The sequence below is a fragment of the Vicia villosa genome, linkage group LG6, assembly GCF_029867415.1.
Source record: "Vicia villosa cultivar HV-30 ecotype Madison, WI linkage group LG6, Vvil1.0, whole genome shotgun sequence".
NCBI lineage: Eukaryota > Viridiplantae > Streptophyta > Magnoliopsida > Fabales > Fabaceae > Vicia > Vicia villosa.
Genome location: NC_081185.1, coordinates 23,076,520 through 23,095,568, shown reverse-complemented (window position 1 = coordinate 23,095,568; position 19,049 = coordinate 23,076,520). Strand labels below are relative to the sequence as shown.

At 34.4% G+C, this 19,049-nt stretch overlaps 1 protein-coding gene across 2 annotated transcripts; it reads left to right on the top strand.

The window, feature by feature from the left end:
- Nucleotides 1-9,497: 9,497 nt before the first annotated feature.
- Nucleotides 9,498-16,918, top strand: LOC131608995 (sphingosine-1-phosphate lyase-like). 2 transcript variants are annotated; one of them, XM_058880608.1, is made up of 15 exons: nt 9,498-9,853; nt 9,950-9,995; nt 11,023-11,174; nt 11,315-11,374; nt 12,549-12,773; nt 12,857-12,998; nt 13,169-13,219; nt 13,318-13,409; nt 13,993-14,119; nt 15,507-15,522; nt 15,672-15,779; nt 15,891-15,945; nt 16,039-16,185; nt 16,288-16,366; nt 16,449-16,918. In XM_058880608.1, the coding sequence occupies exons 1-15, from the start codon at nt 9,651-9,653 to the stop codon at nt 16,569-16,571; spliced, it is 1,626 nt and encodes a 541-aa protein (XP_058736591.1). In that variant the 5' UTR covers nt 9,498-9,650; the 3' UTR covers nt 16,572-16,918. The 2 variants fall into 2 exon arrangements, with proteins under 2 accessions (XP_058736591.1, XP_058736592.1); XM_058880609.1 differs by lacking the exons at nt 9,498-9,853; nt 9,950-9,995 and having other exon boundaries at nt 11,025-11,167.
- The last annotated feature ends 2,131 nt before the right edge of the window (nt 16,919-19,049 follow it).

The following is a 19,049-nucleotide window of genomic DNA, read 5'->3' as shown; positions in this document are numbered from 1 at the left end:
ACAAAACATCATGTCACTTCAAAGGTTACTTCGACCTAATCACATTGACACTGGTCGATGTAGACTGCCAAGATATAGCCTAAACAGAAGACGAAAAGATGACTCGCATGGGCTACATTTATTCAACTACAACAAAGATATGGGTGTCAGGAAGTCGACATCACGTAAGTTTAAGAATTCAAAGACGAACCACTATCAAAAGTTTCATTCATGCATCATGACACACATAACATATCCATGAGCACAAGGTGTTACATTCATTCACAACAAAAAAATCATAGTAAAACAAAACACATAACAAGACGAACATGCATACATGACATAAACTAAGGGTCAGGATACCTTTCATAAAAGTCCAATCCTCACTTAAAATGTCACAAATTATTTCCTGTTTATCTTATAAATCCCTTTGTTATGGTAAACTCTCTTTATCCTATCTTGTAAGTCCCTTGGCGGAGATAAATCTCTTTCCTATGTACCCTGTAAGTCCATTGGCGAAGGCAAAAACCTTTTTATTCTACCTCGTAAATCCTTGGTTGAGGCAAACCTTATCCATCTCGTCTCGTAAGTCCCCTGGCTGGAACGAATATTTTTCGGTGTACCTCGTAAGTCCCTTATCTAGGGTGAAATGTTTTCATTCTACCTTGTAAATCCTTAGGTTAAGGTAAAACGTATCTATTGAAGGTAAAAGAAACAATAGATGAGGGTTTGAATTGGATTGCACCAAATATAATCTTTTTGCAACTCAAATTACAAAGCTAACAAGTGAATAAAAATAAATGAACACAATTGTTTTTATCTTGCTTCACTATTAACAAAGTTACTCCTCTTCAAATGTGATTTTCCTTATCAACAACAACTTAATCCACTATAATCCTACGAATTATAGACAACCGCCATAAGCTTCTGATCAACCTTGTTGACAACCCCAACAAGTCCAGCCGATCCTTATCATGAAACCACAATGACCGCAACCATTGTCTTCTTAAGAATTTTGACTATCACTTAGTCCCTCGAGGCATCTATCAGCCATCGTTGATTATAAAGTTATGTATAGAAGTATGCTTCTAATAAGAAAATTACATGATATTTAAGTACAACAACACAAAAGTGTTGAAATCAAGATATGAACAAAAACTCCTTGCTAGAAATACAACTATACAAAGAATACCGATAACAGAGTTCTTGCAACTCTTTGGTGTAGTTTTGTAGAACTGATTAGTTGCATTCAAGTTCTACCAATGGCTTCCTTTATAGAGAATGATAGATCCGTTGAAGGGTAGAATAGGAAATATAAATACAGTTGTAAGGTCCCCAATGGTCATGGTGGGAATGATAGATAACAAGTGCAAATAGGATTGTTCTTACGCCACCCTATAAAAGTAGAAGACACTATTTACGTTAGTACTTTAATGCTCACCATCACACGCAAGCCATTTTTTATCTTCTAATTCTTCAGAGGCTTTTGATTGTATGTTGATTGAAGCATGTTATATAAGCATCAAAACTTGAGTCTTCAGAGCCTAAGTCTTTGAGTCTTCAGAATCTCTTCAGCATAACCTTGTCTCCAGCATCTTCATAACATAGGACACAAAAGCAATGTCTTCAGATCTTTAGAACTTTTTCAGCAGAACATTGTCTTCATCATCTTCAGAACATGCGACAGAGAAGCAAAGCTTTATAAGACCTCCAAAGCTTCCTTGCTAAAGTCGCAATCAAAATCTCTTGTACTAACATTCCTTAGAACCGCTGTAGAAGTAGCATCCAGAATATTGACTTCCTTTGTAACACGCGTAGGTATTCTTCCAGAGTGTTGAGTTCAGAATCTAATGACGTCACATGTCTTCTTACCAGAGTCAGAACCTATTTAGCAAAAGCTACAAACTAGACATAAACCATTAGAGAACATAATTGTTATTTAAGATAACATGTAAACTTATCATCAAAACTCAAGGCCAGATGCAGGACCAATCTTGTTCTTACATTTATCCTGTCTTATAAGTCCATTGGTGTAACACCCCACTTCCCTTTATTATTTAATTAGAAAAATCAGAGTGATAAAACAAAAATCAAGCAAGCAGGATGCCACATCCCATAATCTCAAACCATACAAGTTGATTTTTATCATAAAATAATCTTTTTGAATTTAAACAGCGGAATACAAAACAAAATCAAATCATGGCACCACGACCTCAAATCACAAATAAAAGTCCACTCTCAGTGGTCCAACATTAGATTCGAAACATGATATGTAACAAATTAGTTATTGTTTAAAAATGAATGTGAAATAAAATCCCCAACATCCCAATGTTATGTACCTGAGCGACTCCTACGAATCGATCCAAAAGAAACACAAGCTCCAGGAACTACTCAGGTACCAGATTATCTGAAGTCCCACAAGAAGTACAGACGCAACAACAGAAAAGGAGTGAGAATTACATTCAAATAAGTAACAGTGAATATCACATGCTAAGGAGTAGTAATTCACACACCAAACATCACATACATAATCGTATGGACACATATACACACATTTTATATAATCATCAAGCACTCCCACAATGCACCAATCACATTTTCAATTATGTATGCAAAGTAATCACATTATAACAAATCGATGCACGCGGTCCCAACACAACCAATACGGTTCATTTATTATGAACCTGATTCTCGTCGAAATTCGGACGATACTAGGCACCCATCATGGATTCCCACCTAGGCTCATCTCCACATGACATGACACAATGATGCATGACAAACCAAATATGCACAATTCATCTCAACATTATACACAGTACGATCCTCATTGATCACACGTGAGTCACATACTCACTATGTTCCACCCTTAGAAATCATTGCATTAAACCAAGCATATTCACATAATGCAATATATCATAGTCACAATCCATGAATCACAATTCATAGTTTAATCACGAGAATTCACCCGATTATGCTCACCTCATCCCATCCTAATTAACCTATTAATTAATTAATTCGTTTACACTCTCTTGAAACAGTACAAATTGCAATGCATTGTGATATCAAGAAAAGAATCGCAAAAATGCAAAACTACACACAACAGGCAAATACATGTATGATCCTTCCCCATACGCGTATTGCCTTTGCCTGCAGCCACCCATACGCGTATCACTAAAAAGGTGTTTTCCCTCAAGGTTTTCATCCCAGGCCCATACGCGTATCACTCCCCATACGCATATGGCCTCCCACCATACCCTTATCATACGCGTACCACCAGGACTCATTTTTCAACTACTAATCTTATGGGAACCCCATACGCGTATCGCCCTGCCCCATACGCGTTTGGCCAGACGAAACTGTTAAAGCCCAATTTTCCTGAATCAGTACGAATCCCTCTGAATTGATTCACTTCCACACTTCCTAACTCGGTTCCAGACTAGTTTCCAATTCATCTTCATTAACTTGTGATTATACTACATGAATCTATCTATCAACAACAGCAATTAACACTTCTATTCTCAAGAATAAAGGAAATTTCACTGATTTGTTCATAGTTTTAAAGCACACGAGAGTTTCCATCACAGATTGCATATATTCTGGAATTTATCATCAACAGATTCATACCCACAAAGTTCAGATTACGAATTTCATCATAAATCATACAAACACATAAGGATTTAGATCAATCTATGGAAAATAACCAAAAGTCCTAAGAGGGGAAGGAAACCTCACTAGCCTCTCATGTTTAATCACCTTTATTTGAATCCATTCAACCTCTTACCTCAATTCCAAGCTTGATTCTCTTTGACGATGGTGAAATTGGTTGTTTCCCTTTATTTGCCCTAGCTTTCCTCCTTCTTTTTTCACGTAGAAGTGTTTTCTAACTTCCCTGCTCTCTCCTTATATTCCCTAATTCTCATTACTCTATTTATTAGTTAATTATCTCAATAATACTAATAATATTAATATTAAAAATAATCCTAATAGTATTAATACTAATAATATTAGTAATAACAATAATATATTATTATTCACTATATTGTTATTGTAATATTATTCTAAGCTTTAAAATTTAAAGTTAATCCATTGAAACCAAGTCCTCGCACTCACCCTTACTGCATACCCTTTAATTACGTGCATATAATTCACAACAAAATAATTAAATAACACTTATAATATTCGGGGTGTTACAATTAGTCGGTACAATTTTCTTTCCTATTCACCTTATAAGTCATATGGCTGAGGTAAAATAGGTTCGTCATGTCTTGTCAGTCCCCTGGTTGAGAAAAATCCATTTTCAATCTACCTCATAAGTCCTTTGGCTGAAGTAAATCATGTCCATCTTGTCTTGTAAGTCCTTTGGCTTAGTCAAATCTTCTCAGTCTTCCTTGTAAGTCTCTTGGTTGAGGTGAACTACGTAAATCTATAGGTTAGGTAAAATGTATTTATCTTGTCTTGGAAGTCCATTGATTCAGACAAAACCCTTTCAGTCTACCTTGTAAATCCCTAGGTTGAGGTAAATTATATATATCTTGTCTTGTAAGTCCCTTGGCCGAGACAAATCCCTTTCCTATTTACCTTATAAGTCCATTGGTTGAGGTAAAGTAGGTCCATATTATCTTATAAGTCCCTTGGCCGAGACAACTCTCTTTATGTTTTACCTTATAAGTCTATTGGATGAGGTAAAATAAGTTTATCTCGTCTTATAATTCCCTTGGCTTAGACAAACATTTTTCAATCTATCTTGTAAGTCCATTGGCTAAGATAAGTTTTTTTCTATCTACCTTGTAAATCCTTCGATTGAGGTCAACTTTATTAATCTTGCCTTATAACTCTCGTGGCCAAGGTAAATCATTTCATGGCCCGCCTAGTTAATCCCCTATTTTAGGCACCTTCTTGCTATTGATTAAGACATTGCTTTTACAAATCCATTAGTTGGTCCGTCCAAAACACTTTGAATTCTATGACACATGGCTATGTTGCTCTCTCTGACGTCCTCGTTGCATCCAAGTAGGAGACCTACTTTAATCCAAGTACTCTCAGACAAAATCAAGACTCGAAGGCTCTAAAGTTATGGATAGATAATTACCCGCATATCCTTAGCCAGATAGTCATTCACTCAAACTGTCTCTTAAATGGAAAATTAAGGGTCCTCTGATATTTAATTATCCTCCACCACTGACGTGATCGAACTTCGTCTGTCGCACTCTCGAGGCAAAGGGTGATTAAGTAGGGACAACTATCATATCCGAAATTTGTCCACCCATTTCTTTTTACTCTACAATGTTCTGAACTTTTAAAGCTATCTAAGTCTTACAAGCCAGTGTCAACTCTTTTGATTCAAAAAGTCAAAGAGAACTTATTTTGACTTTTTTTGGGTCATTTCATTTCTAAATTGTTTCGTTTTCTTTTTATAAAAAATATATTAATTAAAATATTATTAGTATCATTACTTAACCATTATTAATATTGTTATCGTTATTAATGTTTTTTAATTTCGCTATATTATTTTTTAATTTTTAGTTAATGGAGTCAATAGACTGCTGAGTCAATTTATCATTTTTAGGGTCCGTTGTAATTACCAATTTATTAGCTTTTATTCCATTTTTTAGTCACATAGTTATTATCATTTTTACTTTAATTATTGGGTCGGGTTAGAGGAGTCCAAGGGGACAAATTTATTGAGAGAAGAACCCTAAGGTTATGTTTGCGAGTTTGGAGGGGGGAGGGGAGGGGAAGACTTCCGAAAACGAAAAATTAAGAAAATATAGGAAAATATTTGACATTTTTTGAAAAAATGATTTTGTTTAGAATGATAAAAGAGTCATTATCATTACTAAATTAATAATTTTCAGAATACTATAACAACCTAAAAGATATTTGAAAATTTTATGCAAGCCCTCCAAAATCCTCATTCAATATAATTTTTGAGTTCCCCCATTTTAGGAGGTTTTTGGTGTTATTAATAAAATCAAACCTTCCAAAATCCTCTTACTCAAAATATTTCTATTCTTTTCACCCAATCCTTCCTATTTTCTAAAGCTCTCCCCTCCATTTCTCTCCAAACTCGCAAACATAGCCTAAAAGTTGCTGCAACTCCCATCCCAATCAAATCCCTTAATCCACAAAGTGATTAGGGATTTACATTGAAACCCTAACTTCTTGAGCTCTACCACCTGCAACAAATTCTAGAAGGAAAATAGAGGGAGGAGAGGAAGATCGGTAAAGGAGAAACGTCCTAAAAGAAAAATAAAATCATTAGAGAATTAAAAATAGACTTAGTTTCTTGCCATCAGAGAAGACTCCTCTCTGTAGGTTAACGTTTAATCATGCTTGCAATCTCTTTGACTTCGATGCTTTAATTGTAATAATCCATGCATGTTTGTTTTTATGGTGTTTGACCTTAGATCCAAGGTAAGGTTAGGTTCAACGTTGGATTCTCATAATTTGGGGTTCATATTCGTAAAGAGAAAGGGTCAATCTATGCCATATGGTAAATTTCATGTTGACATGGGTAGTTATTTAGGAATTATGAAAAAATTGAGTAAGTGGTGGCCGGAGAAGACAAATGTTAATCTTCTTCGATGAGGTTCTCATGGTGGACTTAGGGTTAGGGTTCATTCCATTCTAGGGTTCTTAGGGAAATTGGGTTAGGGTTGAAGATCCCGGTTGAACTTCAGCTGGAATATGGGTTTCTAAGGTGGTTTTAACGGCGGAGGCAAGGCTTCCTAGGTGGAGGTTTGGAGAGGAGCGAAAGAGAGGTTGACTTGGAGAGATAAGAGAGTGGGAAAAATAAACTTTCTCTAAAGAAAAAAGGACTTATGATCCCTATAACATGCATGAGATCTTTGACACGTGTCCCCTTGAATGCCACGAGATTAGCGTACCTTGACCATTCATGTACCCACATGCTCACCATATTCCCTTCCCGATCTTCAATCATGGCCAACCATTTTGTCTACTTTGTTTAGTATACACATACAACGCCCATGAGGAGATCTGCTATGATCTCGTTGGATTAATCAAAAGTCCATAAGGGAGTCAACACTTTGACTCTCTCCATGAATGTGTAGACCAGCACCTGGGCCTTGAATCTCTCATGATTTTCTTTCTTCACTTCCTACGCCCCTATTCACTAGCCCAATATAATTAGCACCTCCTGTTTTTTTTTTATTTTATCTCTTCATATTTGGTTTCTTACTATTTATTTTAATCGTTTATTTTGTTTTATTTTAGTAATTTTGATAATTACTTAGGTTTTTATTAGGTTTGTTTGTTTCTTGCTCTTTTTTAACATTTGTTGAGAAAATTAGATTAATTTAATTTAACTAAACTAGGATAGCTTAGACCATTCTCTTAATTAATTTAGACCCCACAATACTTCTTCTTCTAGTTCCAAATTCCAATATCTCAAAATAACAAAAAATGCATCTTTTCCTTAATTTAAATTTATTTTCATTAACCCCTACAATAATAAAGAACATGCTTCCTCTTAGCTTAGGTTAAACTGTCTACCCAATTCAATTTTTTCACTACCTTATCAAAAAACTCAAGATCATTTTCAAAAAGGGTTTGCTCCATTCCCTTAAATGCAAACTAGAAACAAGCTATAAGTCTCCATCGTGTGAGCATACATATGTTTATCGCTCAAAGGCGACCCAACATCAATCCGTAAAAAACACTAACCTAACACCTACGAACTACGATAATTTTGATTCCTTAATACGTAGGCATAAGGTGCGATGCCTTAGTGAGTTCACTAACTCTTAATTGTACATATCCTATCCCTTGTGAATAAATGAATATAAGTAGAAACCTAGTCAAGCAAACATCCCTTAGCAAGCACACTTACCCTAGATCTATAGAAGGTTCCCTTGATTACAAGGGAGGCGAAGGGTACCTAACACCTTTCTCTTGCTTAATCGACTCCCAAACCCTTTAGTCTACGTCAATCGATTGACACCTTATCCCAATCGATTGGGAAAGTTCAAAAATGTATCATAAACGATAAGGACAACATCTTAATGATAGGTAACAACTATATTTCTTTCCTTACCATTTTTAACTTAGTAATCGATTAATTTGAAGGAAACCAATTGATTGGAGCATGTCACCAACCGATTGACAAGTCATAAATGGTCCTAAAATTTCTCCTTTTTTGTGCCAATCTCTAGCCTATAAATAGATGTCCCTTCCCACATTTTTTAACATCCATAAACGTGAGAATTTCATAGTTCACTCCTCACACCCTCTCTAAAATATTTCTTTTACTTTCTCTCTCTAAGTAGCACTTTCGAGAAAGTTGTTTTGCAAGTGAGGGGGGGTTATTTTTTTAGAAGGATAGATTTGTAAGTTCACCAAGGAATTTTTTTGTTTTTACCTTGGTTGAACTATTCATCCATTTGGAGATTGGTTTATTTCGAGTTCTAAGCTAAACCCATAAAAAGCTTGGTTTTTTGGGGATTTGGTAGTTAAATCACCGGTTCGCTTAGAAGGCTTATCTCGGGTAAAAATCTTCACTAGGTTGAATCTTATCTCGATGTTAAAAGCTTGGGAAGGTCCGAGATAAGCCCGATGTTAAAATCTCCAAGGTTCTTAGCTAGCCCGACATAAAATCAAGGTTCGGTTTGCGAGCAAAGCCCGATATTAAAATCTCCCTCAAGTTCAAGATTATCCCGTATAAAATTTTGGTTTAAAGCTTGAAGACTAACCACTCAAAGTTTCTGTTTGGAAAGAAGACTAACTGCTTCAATCCGTCATTTAGAAGAAAGAATCGTCGGTTCTATACTTCTTTGCTGTATGATTGGAAGTTAGTCGTAAAATTTATTTTCCTTGTATAAGGTGATTTAAGAGTTTAACCTACTAAAAACTCTTAAGTTTATTGGATACTATTGACGCAGTGAAGCGGCAAGCAAAAGATTGGAAGTATTCCGTGATGTATTGTATCTACAAAGAACCATGCGAGGAAAAGAATGTCACTCAATGATTTCTATGTTTATGAGCTTGGGTTTAAATGAACAAAATGTAAAAAAAAATATAAACTGTAAAATAAATACATTCTTCAAAAAGAAAAACTGATTAGACATAAATATACACTACTTATCACAAACTAAAATTCTATCGATTTGTACTCATGATAAAGTATCACACCATGTTAATTATCTCTATTCAAAACATTCAATTGAAAATATCTTATCATTTCAATTAAAGATCTATTCATTCTTTCTTATAAACCATCATCAGATTCAATTACCTTAAAAATGAAAAATCATCAATACACAAGATTCACTTTTTTACCAAAGAAAGCTACATTTTCAAGTTCAACTACTCCAACATGATATTTTTGGAAAAACAAACTTATAGATAACTTATAGGTACTTTTGGAAAACTCTCCGGCTTCATACACCGAACCACCTTATTTAGAAAGAATCCGCTTTATCAAATTAGTCACGGCTGCCCATAAACGAAGAAGTAGAAAAAACCATAACGCCCACGTGACAACGACACGCGACGAGCCACTAAGAAACAACTTGCACGCAACTCCAAAAAAAAGCGATTATCATTACTATTAATCATTCACAATAATCAACTTTTCTTATAAATCACTTTTTCCTTTTATCTATAATCTATCCATTCATTCTCTTCTTCTTCTTCATTGTTCTTTTCGCGTTATGGATTCTTCTGTGTTGACTTATCACTTTAATCACTTTCGAACCACCGCGAATTCGTTTCTATCTCAATACGAACCTCTTGCACTGATTCTCGTTCCGATTTTCACTCTCTTTGTCGCGAACGTAGTTCGTTCGTTTTTCGAAGTTTTTCGTGATAAAGGAGTCAAAGCTACTCTCCTAGGGTTCTTCATGAACTTCATCAAGTACTTAATATCATCGCATGCATTGTATAGTTTATGTTAACGATTATGATTAGTGCTAGTGATTTGAATTGAGATCTGTTTTTGTTTGATTTGCAGATTGATTCCTGGTGTGAAGAGTTATATAGATGCTGAAAAACAGAAGGTTAGATATAGTGTATAGTGTAGTAATTCTATTATACTGGATTGGTTTGGTTTGGATTGGATTGGATTGATTCAACTTCACGTGACTTTGTTGTTGTTGTGGATTGAGTTTTTGTGTTTTGGTTATTGGATTTGAATTTGATTTTGGTAGATATACTACTGCATGTGTTTGTTTATCAGATTAGTGGCTAGTTCAGTTTTTTGTGTTTTTGAACTCGTGTATGCAATTAATATAAGTTTTTAAATTTATTTTAATAAAGGTATATGCTATTTTTGGTTATGTATATGTTTGATTGTTCTAAAGTAGAATTGATTCTGCCTCAAGAATTGATTCTACGTGTAGCTAGAATTTTTAGCTTTTGAGTTTGAACGTGATTTTTATATTGAAATTTACTGTTCAACTCAATCAATTCACTCAAAATCAATTTTTTCCACAGCAAAATCCAACATATGCATTATTTGGCGACAAGGTCAAAAAATGCATATGTTGGATTTTGCGGTGGAAAACGAGGTAGTTTTGAATTGCATATTGTGGAATTGGAGCTTTTGATAGTTACATGTAATTAATGGCAGTTCCTCTAGGTCAAATATCTCCTTTTAGACATTTCAATTTATTTTTTTGTACTTTTTGTTTAGGTTATGTGATTGGTGTTATTTATTGCACTTGTACCTTCGAAATCGAGGGTTTTGTTTTTCTTATGAAGCCTGTCGCTTCGCCCTTACCCTTGGGGTCATTTTAGTATGGGGTTAAAAAGTGATGTAAGTGATTAATGAATGCTAAACTTAGGGTTTAGGAGGTGAAGAAGAGTTGGATTTTTTGAATTAAAATTGTAGGGTTCACTTTGTGGTATTGTTGCCGTTCCTTAAGTGGCAGGTGAATTCTTGGATATTAGAAATGTCAAGCTACAGTTGCATTATTATTTGTTAATAGCTGGGCGCGCTTGTTGCTTTAACAGTTTATTGGTTTCTTTAGGCCAGATTGTGGATGGTGACTAATTTTGTTTTTAATCTGGTCATTGTGAATACAGGTTGTGGATAAGTTGCAGTCGGATGGTAAATCTAAAAGAGATGGTTGGACGACAGAGTTGCCAAGCACGGGGTTGGGGACATCTGTGCTTGAGAAAATGAAAGAAGAGAAAAAAAATGATGCAGTTTGGCAAGGCAAATGCTCTGGTACAGTGTATGTTAGTAATTTGCATAGCATTAAATGCTAAATTTTGATCATTTCTGTTTGGGATGCTTTTATTTATTTGGAGGGGTCCATTTGGTTGTACATGGGACTGATGACATTTTTTCTTTTAAATTATTTATTTCTTGCAGCTACATTGGAGGAAGTGAGTCTAGTGAACATTTTTATGTCATAAATGAGGCCTGCTCAATGTTAGTAAGACCTGCAGAGTTTTCAGTTGAATTTTTATGTTTCTTTTAATAGTTTTTTTTTTACATACCGATGGATAATTATGATAGAACTCAAATTAAAGAGAAGAAGAAATTATGTTTTTTTTTTCTTGACATAGAAAGAAATTGTATTATTAATTGAAAAAAAACAACTATTACGGAAGATGAACCCTTGTGATCCCAGAGCAACATCATTGAAGAGAAGAGGCAAATCTCTCTCTGCCCAATCCATGAGGTTTTTAACTGAATAATATTCAACGACCCTCCGTTCTGTTTTCTCTCCATTATATTCTGTTATATATCCCACTACCTGCCACATAAGTAATACTGTGAATTCCCTGCTCAGTCTCTTTATTAGACTCTGGCCCAACCCCGTAACCTTAGTTTCTAAAGAATTATGTTCTTTAAGTTTGAAATATACACATAATTGAATTTTATTAGTTCAGTGGTTTTGAAACCAGATTAAATTTCATTATGCCTACTTCAGAGATTACCTACCCAAGCTTGTTTGCTTTTGACATTGGAGTTATTCCACTTTTAAGTAGAATTATTAGATTATGCATTTTGTCTCAACACTAATCTGGCTTCTGACATAGTCTGCCCATGAGTTATAGGAACTTGGGAAGTGCTTTCCTTATTGTTTGAGTTTGAAAATGTTCAACGCAAACCTGTGGTTATGACTTCTATCTAATTAGAAATTAAGTTGGCATCTTGTTGCTACTGAGATAGTGTTTGGAACATGAACAGAACGAAACAAAACAATCTGTTCCATTATGTACTCTTTGAGTTTGCCTTTTCAGTGAAACCAAAAGTTGTAACTTTTTTCACCTTTTTTTTGGAATAACAACTTTTTCCACCTTGTTCCATATTCTTCTGTGTACAATATGCACCAATCATGGAATAAAACTCATGTTATGTTCTGTCTTGTACTAACTTGTTCATCAAACGGTACATGGAATGTTAACTGTTAATAATCATAACCTGGGTTAGCTCTAATGTCTGCCCTTTTGGAACTGTTTCAAAATTAGACTTTGACATCAAATTTGTTGATAATATCGAGGCATCTGAATGACTGACAGTTTAGAGAATTTGACATCCTAAGGTCATTCCATGTTTATGCATTTGCATCCAGCCATTAATGTTAATAAAATTTCAGGTTTGCACATACCAACCCCTTGCATTTGGATGTATTCCAGAGTGTCGTACGCTTTGAGGCAGAAGTGGTTGCAATGACAGCGGCACTTCTCGGTAGTAAAGAAAAGGCATCTGGAGGACAAATATGTGGAAACATGACATCAGGAGGAACTGAAAGCATATTATTAGCTGTTAAATCATCTCGCGACTATATGAAGTCCAAAAAAGGAATTACAAAACCCGAAATGTATGGCACTGATAATTCAGTTTTATATCGTTGGTATATTATCTTCTTTTTGGTTTATTTGAAAATTAGTTTTTCGATTATAGGATAATTCCCGAGTCTGGTCACTCAGCATATGACAAAGCTGCACAGTATTTTAACATAAAACTATGGCGTGTTCCAGTTAACAAAGATTTTCAAGCAGACGTGAAAGCAATTCGGCGTTATATCAACAAAAATACCATTTTGGTATGAAGTTACTCAATCGTGCTATTTTATTATTCTATGATTTTTTCCGTTTAATAGAATATATTCTAAAAGATTGAAAATTCTTTGTATTGGATTTTATAAGATATGCAAACTCTTAATAGCTCTAATTTTTATTTTCAAGTGAAATTGACTATCATGTGATTATGCAGATTGTTGGATCTTCTCCCGGGTTTCCTCATGGGATAATAGACCCCATTGAAGTAAGTTCCCCCCGTTATCTACTGTTACAAAAATTGTATGAATTCAACTGGCTTGCTGAACTACTATAACATAGATAATTTGACAATTTCTCCTGTAGGAACTTGGTCAACTAGCATCAAGCTTTGGCATTTGTTTCCATGTGGACCTTTGCCTTGGTGGCTTTGTATTACCTTTCGCTCGTGAGCTTGGGTATAGCTGGCATTACTCATTTTATATTAGCGAACTGTTATTCGATATTGTTGTCAGTTTTGTTATACTTTTGTCTTTGATTTTTTCCTTGTTATTATTTTAGGCTCTATACTTTCATACTAAAATTTAACTTGTGGAGTAAAATCTGTTTGGATTTTTCATTTTAACCTGTGGAGTTAAAGATCTGTCGATGTTTGGATTTTTCTTCTCCATCTGACAACATATTCTAACTTATTTTTCAACTATCTAGACTGAACATCTTTCCAAGCATTAGAGGAACTACAACTATTTCACAAATACACACCTTTTTTTTTTTATTAAGTAAAATAATTTTCTATATCTCTAGTCTTACTGTTTGGGATTATGCATTTTGCATAGTATGTTTTTATGGTTGGTGTTTATACTAACCGAGTATAACACAGGCAATCATCCATCCAGCCCTATCGAAAATGGGAGTATATGATACAACCCTACACAAAATGGGAATAAACACACTGTTTTATTGAGCTTCATACATCGCTCTTAACTTTTCAATGAATGCCGTTTCCAGTTTAAATAATTCATGTTAACCTTTTCTTCCTAGGTACGATATTCCACCTTATGATTTTTCTGTTAAAGGGGTTACTTCAATATCAGTGGATGTGCATAAATATGGGTTAGCTCCCAAAGGAACAAGTATCGTTCTATATAGGAACCATGAAATCAGAAAGGTAAATAATTGGTTTGCTCAATAATTATATTGCATTAGGACATCATCATTGAAGATGGGAGCTTTTATTTTCTAAGTACAATAATAGAAACAGGAGATAGAAGAGGAACTATATAATGTGGCGAGTAAATGGCTACCAAAATCACAATTTAAATAGTAAATCGTGTTGGGAAACTTCTTAAGTAAACAAAATTATATTGGTAGTTCTCAAATATATAATATATAGACTGATAGTACACTAGATAACTGTATTATTCAGCCTTATAGAATTAACTATGATTCCCAGAGCTTTGCCTTGGGAGCCATATAAAATGATTGTATGAAGCGTATGTTTGTAGGAACAAAAACTTAGCAGTTTTATATCCAAACAAGGTGCATTGGAAGAATAAAAACAGAGCAGTGAAACAGCCAATTAGGATGCATTGAGTGAACTAGTGACTGTGAAGCTCCTGTGGTTAAGAATAGTCCAATAGGGTGCATTTAGACCTTAAGTTCTTTTTCACTTACCAATTTAAGTTTATTTGAGTTTTCAATATATTTGAGAGAAGTCTCAAAGGAAAGAAAAAGGAGGAAAAATAGCATATTGTTGCACCGACACCGTACATCTCACATTATTGATATGGAATTGCACCAATGTCCGCATGTATTGCAATTCAAAATCATTTGAAATTCATATCTATGACATGGAATTGTATGTTTCAAATGCAAAATACTGTGATTTTAATATCTATCCTTGAGCCCCTTAATGATGAATATACAATCAATAGGTGAATTATAAAAGTGCACAATTATTTTTTACATGCCCATTCCCTAACATTACCCCTATTTCAGTGCATTTCATATGAAACTCTCAAAAAGTTACTAGAATAGAAAGGGACAATCAAAATTCAACCAATGACAAACATTTGGAATTTCATTTAGAAACAGTAACTAGTTAAAACTTTTGGTGATGGATCGTTTTAAAGCTCGTTTAAGAAGAATTCGCCATCTTTGTGGTATTTTTAATGGGGGTTCAGCCTCTACTTTGCAGCAGTTTTTTATGACATGTGCTAATGTTTTGGTAAAAATGAAGTGATTAAAATTATGGCTGTGTTTATTAAATTAGAATCTAGACTTTCATTTTCTATTTTCCTTATTTATTGTATCTAGAACTTACTCATTCCCTATTTTTGTTTTCCATCTTTTCTATCCAATAAAATATCTTTTCGTTCAAAAAAATGAATACTATAAATATAGGTTCTCTTTTATCTTCCTCCCCTCGGTTTATGATTCTATTTTATGGATTAACTTCTTTGCATCCCGCCTTCCACTGTTTTTTGGAAATTAGTTGTTGACTTACTTGCAGCTGATTACTAACGTATTTTCTTTGTGGCTTCTGGACTCTACAGAATCAATTTGTTGCAGGTAAGACTACAATTTATGTAATGTCTTGGATAATTTTCTATTGCACTTATATATTGAGAAGGACATATACAATTCCTAGTAGTATACCTCTGTACTTGTCTGTTATGGGATTAATTCCGTTGTCGTTTTCTTTGTGATTCATTTGTCAGTTACCGAGTGGTCTGGTGGGTTGTATGTATCTCCAACCATAGCTGGAAGTAGACCTGGAAGCCTTATTGCTGGTGCATGGGCAGCAATGATGTCTCTAGGGAAAGAAGGTACCTCTCCACGAATTTTGAACTAAATAATTTGCTTTCCATTTCTGTAAACTCTAATGAGGTTTCTAATGTGTGATGTAAGGCTTATTGATGGTCCAATTCATTATACAGGTTACTTGGAACATACCAAAGCAGTTATGGAAGGATCAAAAAGACTACAAAAAGGGTACAGATACTCTGTCTCTTTCTGTATCTATTTCTTGTGCTGTACGTTGTATATGTTTTTTGAATGTAAGGGTTATGATTATGCTATATGCAGCGTAGAGGAGATTCCTGAGTTGTTTATCATTGGACGACCAGATATGACAATCATAGCTTTTGGATCCAAAGTTCTGGATATATTTGAGGTCAACGATATCATGTCATCCAAAGGTTGGCATTTGAATGCATTGCAGAGACCCAACAGGTTGGACCTTGGAGTATCATATTTTCTAGTTTACAATTCTGATCATTTCAGGATTATGGTTTTACTTTTAATAAACTAAATTTTCTTCTCTGCATGAATCAGCATCCATATCTGCGTGACACTGCAACATGTACCAATTGTTGATGACTTTATAAGGGATTTAAAGGAATCTGTGGAAACTGTAAGTTGTTCTTCTGTATAGAATACTAATCATAATTTGATCTGTACTTTCTATTTAGCTTTTCTGTGTGTGTGAATTTCAGGTGAAACAAAATCCGGGTCCAATAAGTGGAGGACTGGCACCTATATATGGTGCGGCCGGGAAGATGCCCGATAGAGGAACGGTTCAGGAATTGCTGGTGGATTATATGGATGGTACATGCTAGCTGCGTTCGTAAAAAACTGTTGCATCTAATATTTCTGGGGGAACACGTTTGCACCAGACTCCTACCAATTGATAATATTTGATTTCACCTTAAATTCTTTCATTCAAATGATAAGAGAAGGAATTAGAACATTGGCAGGGGATCTTATCTCATAAGAATATGTATTATTTATATACTAGTACTCTATTGGGGAGAAAAATAAAATACTGTTTCTTGAATATTAACATATTCATTGTAAACTATAAAGTGGGTTTGATTTTCTTTTACATAATAATAAATGATTATTTACTGTTGAAATATAATTATATAAATTTTAGTTAAATAAGATGAATTTAATATATTTTTTAGTTTGGAGTGATCAAATATTTATTAAACATTCATTATAAATGAGTTGTACATGGCCATTATGTTTTAACAAGATTTTTTTTTTTTAATTTTTAAAAATGATTTTTAAATCTTAGGGTCATCCATAAGATTTTCAACAACATCGGGATTACTCACATTAACTTCCCCAATATAAATCATATCCCGACATGTTTCATATCTACACGAGTGGGATAAGGCCCCATATCACTAGGACTGAGTACAACCAATTTGGTACTAGAACCAACATTGCTAAGTTCTACAAAGGGGATACCTAAACCTAGATTTCTTGGATTCTCCATATGCCAACAAGATTGAAAACTAAAAAATGAACAAGGGAAGAAAAACAAAATGCCTTGTGTTTTAATGCAGGTTGTCTAAAGAAATCAAGTGAAAATGTAGGAAGTTCGAGCGAAGCAATCCGAAATTTAGAACTCTCAACAGTAAAAAAGAAGTGACTAACATAACGCTATCTCAAAGAACCTTGAAGAAAAGAGGATTGCGAAAAGTGAAGTGACTAACATAACGCTATCTCAAAACACCTTGAAGAAAAGAGGATTGCAAAAAGTGAAAATGATTTTCAAGTTCTCGCATTATAGGCACAACAAACGCCAAATTCAATGGTCACGTTAGAAGATCAAAACACACATCCAACAACTCTAATGAGTTCTCAAAACAGTAACTACACTTGAGTGAGGCTAGGCGTGTCACCTTCCTCACCTACGGGCTTGGGGCACGTTGATCCCATAGGCGCAACAACGCTTCATATGCACAAAGTGCATTTAAAGCGCACATAGAAGCCTTTTTATAGTAGTCATTATCAACCTATCGCCAAATCTTTGTTTCAATACGGTAAATTGTATTTAGAGTCCGACATGTTTCAAGTGTAATTTACTTTGAGTATAAGTTAATTACTATTCATAATTCTTTTTTCTTTTTGGTCAGATATACAATAATTCTATGTTAATAATAGTTGCCATTTGTTAGACTTTGCTACTACCATTACCAACATATGAATCTCTAAGTCAAACTATTATATTTCCCTATCCAATAATTAGTAGCTAGTCCTATTATTTCTGATAGCAATATATATGTTGAGTTGAAGGGTTACTCGCTGATTTGATGACAGAAAGGGTCAAAGACATGCATTACAATTTAGAACAATTAGGAATGGTGATGTACTTTCAATGATGTACTGAACTAGGAACATCATATATATGGCAACATTCCTAATTAACGATTGATGCAACACATTGTGGACCCTTTTTTGATTGACTAGTGCCACAATGTTACTATATCTTAATCAATCTACGACATGCTTCTGTTGCATTTCCACTTTCCACTTTTCTAGATACACTTGCTTACTAATGAATCTCACTAGTCAAATTAAAACACTTCCAAAAAGCCAACTGTAATTTATCAAAACCATGTCCACACTTTGCATGAGAAAGGTTTTTGTACTTTTAGTTTTGTTGATAAAGTAAAAGTATTGGATAATCTTTGTGTAACACGGTTTGGTAATGTTGCTAGCGACACATATTACATTCCATATTCCTTTTAGAGTGGGAAGGGGATGCATGACCTACCATTTTGAGAAGTTAATGAATGACTATTTTGAGACAGAAGTTACAGTAGAAATTGTTGTCAAGTGTTCCAACTTGTTAGTAGTTGTTGCAAAGTGTGCCAGCTTGTTTACCTACTTTTTGAAGCATTATTTTGAAGTTTTTTCTAAGTGGTAAAAGAGCGCCTAGGTACGTGGAACACGTGATCTCTCATTCTTCTAAGAATTGTGATTTTTGTTTTTTACCGTCTGCTTATATTCAATAGCTATGTGCACAACGTGTTTCATCTCATGCTGCCGGTTTTTAATCGCTCTCACTAAAAAAGAAAACGGTGACATTTCCGATATTCAAATTCATTCTCACTCTCAGATTACTCTTTATTCTCTTATTGACTTGTGCGCTGAAGCGCTAACTTTGCAAATCAACCAATTCTCTGCTTCATCGGAAGAACAAATTCACCGCAACAAAACATTACTTCGTCATTTCACCTATCATTTCTAATTGAGTCGAACAAAATTTATTACATCGGTGAGGTTGAAAACTATCTAAAATG

Excerpts from the sequence above, each read along its gene's own strand:
- LOC131608995 (XM_058880608.1), top strand. The coding sequence starts at position 9,651 with ATGGATTCTTCTGTGTTGACTTATCACTTTAATCACTTTCGAACCACC. Across the intron at positions 12,774-12,856 it reads GGAATTACAAAACCCGAAAT|GATAATTCCCGAGTCTGGTC; the intron begins GTATGGCACTGA and ends TTTCGATTATAG. Across the intron at positions 13,220-13,317 it reads GGATAATAGACCCCATTGAA|GAACTTGGTCAACTAGCATC; the intron begins GTAAGTTCCCCC and ends TTTCTCCTGTAG.